This window comes from Amphimedon queenslandica, unplaced genomic scaffold, assembly GCF_000090795.2.
Source record: "Amphimedon queenslandica unplaced genomic scaffold, v1.1 AMPQUscaffold_10954, whole genome shotgun sequence".
In the NCBI taxonomy this organism is placed as follows: Eukaryota; Metazoa; Porifera; class Demospongiae; order Haplosclerida; family Niphatidae; genus Amphimedon; species Amphimedon queenslandica.
The window spans coordinates 6,702-8,013 of record NW_003548799.1 but is presented as its reverse complement, the minus strand read 5'-3'; the positions used below and the strand labels follow the sequence as shown (position 1 = coordinate 8,013).

The following is a 1,312-nucleotide window of genomic DNA, read 5'->3' as shown; positions in this document are numbered from 1 at the left end:
GACAGCTTTCAATTTAACAAAATTAGTTAAGAAAAGAGCATAACTGTCTTACTTTCCAACTGTTTCTGTTTCATAATCGTTCTTCCTATTTTTAGAATAATCTTCACCAATCTCCAGCCTTGGCCCCTATGTAAAATAATTAGAAGTTCTAGCCCAAATATGTTACCTCATATGAATCTTCTGGAACACTGTATTCCTTTTCTTCTCCCTATATTGCCATAACTACAACAAGTGTCTTTTATTGCTTACTTTCTTTCCATCATTAGGAGTACCAATAGTTTTAACAGTCCCAGCCACAAGGTTACCATTCTCATTGAAAGAATAGCCAATTTGCTTGATTAGTGGTTTTTGTTCTGAGGCGGGCAAAAGTGCAACTTTAATCTGCTTTTCAGCTGCTAATACTTCAACTTTGATCTTCCAACCAATTTCATTGCTTATGTCTAATGCAACTTTGTCCTCCTTTAAATAGGAGACTATAAAAACTATCACTTGATAATACTCTCACTCACAGTCAGTGCTTTGAGTTCCTCAGAGCTGAAAGTTGCTATAGCATTATACTCAATCCTAGAAGTGCCAACTAGTATGAAGACATTGCCACTATCATTCTTCCCAACCTATAGCATAATCATTATATCAATGTTGCAGCTGCATTTACAAAGATTCTAAAAGTACTCATACCGGTAGCAAGATAGCAATGTTGTCACAATGCTACTCATAAAACTTTGTACTTTGATAAGTATACTATTATATCATACTAGTTAGCTGACCTCTGCCCACATGCATCTATCAGTGATATTGTCTTCAATGTCCATCTCCATCCATACTTCAGTTGCTTTCTTTGACTTTTATAATAAGAGAAGATAAAATGATGATATGACCACATCATGTAAAGCAATGTATGTTGTACGCAATAATTATGTATTGTATTAAACATCTGCTTAATTAATGCAAATCAATTGTTGCATTTAAATTTGATTTACAAATTAGAGTACATTATCAATGATCGTACACCATCAATTTTCGGACACTTGTTTTAGGAAAACTATACATTGCCATCTCATGAAACTGCAAAGTATTATAGCAATAGTTATCCTTTATTTGCGTGACAAAACTTGTAGCTCTAGCAAGAGTGCATAGAAAGTTATAAGCTCTCAAAGCGTGGTGTCCGACAATACCAATGATCGGCCAAAATTCTCAATCTTCGGACTGTCATTTCTGAACGACAGCCAAGGATAGTTTTAGAAGGTCACTATGATAACTTTGTAGGCCTGTCTTTAAACTAACTATCACCATCCGGATCTTTTTGATAGCT

General features: G+C 34.8%; 1 protein-coding gene across 1 annotated transcript; it reads right to left on the bottom strand.

The window, feature by feature from the left end:
- Positions 1 to 17: 17 nt before the first annotated feature.
- LOC109589732 (uncharacterized) lies at positions 18 to 874 on the bottom strand. Its single transcript, XM_020005763.1, has 5 exons — positions 768 to 874; positions 510 to 614; positions 250 to 459; positions 167 to 208; positions 18 to 126 (listed from the first exon to the last, which is right to left on the bottom strand). The coding sequence occupies exons 1-5, from the start codon at positions 816 to 818 to the stop codon at positions 49 to 51; spliced, it is 486 nt and encodes a 161-aa protein (XP_019861322.1). The 5' UTR covers positions 819 to 874; the 3' UTR covers positions 18 to 48.
- Between the last annotated feature and the right edge of the window lie 438 nt (positions 875 to 1,312).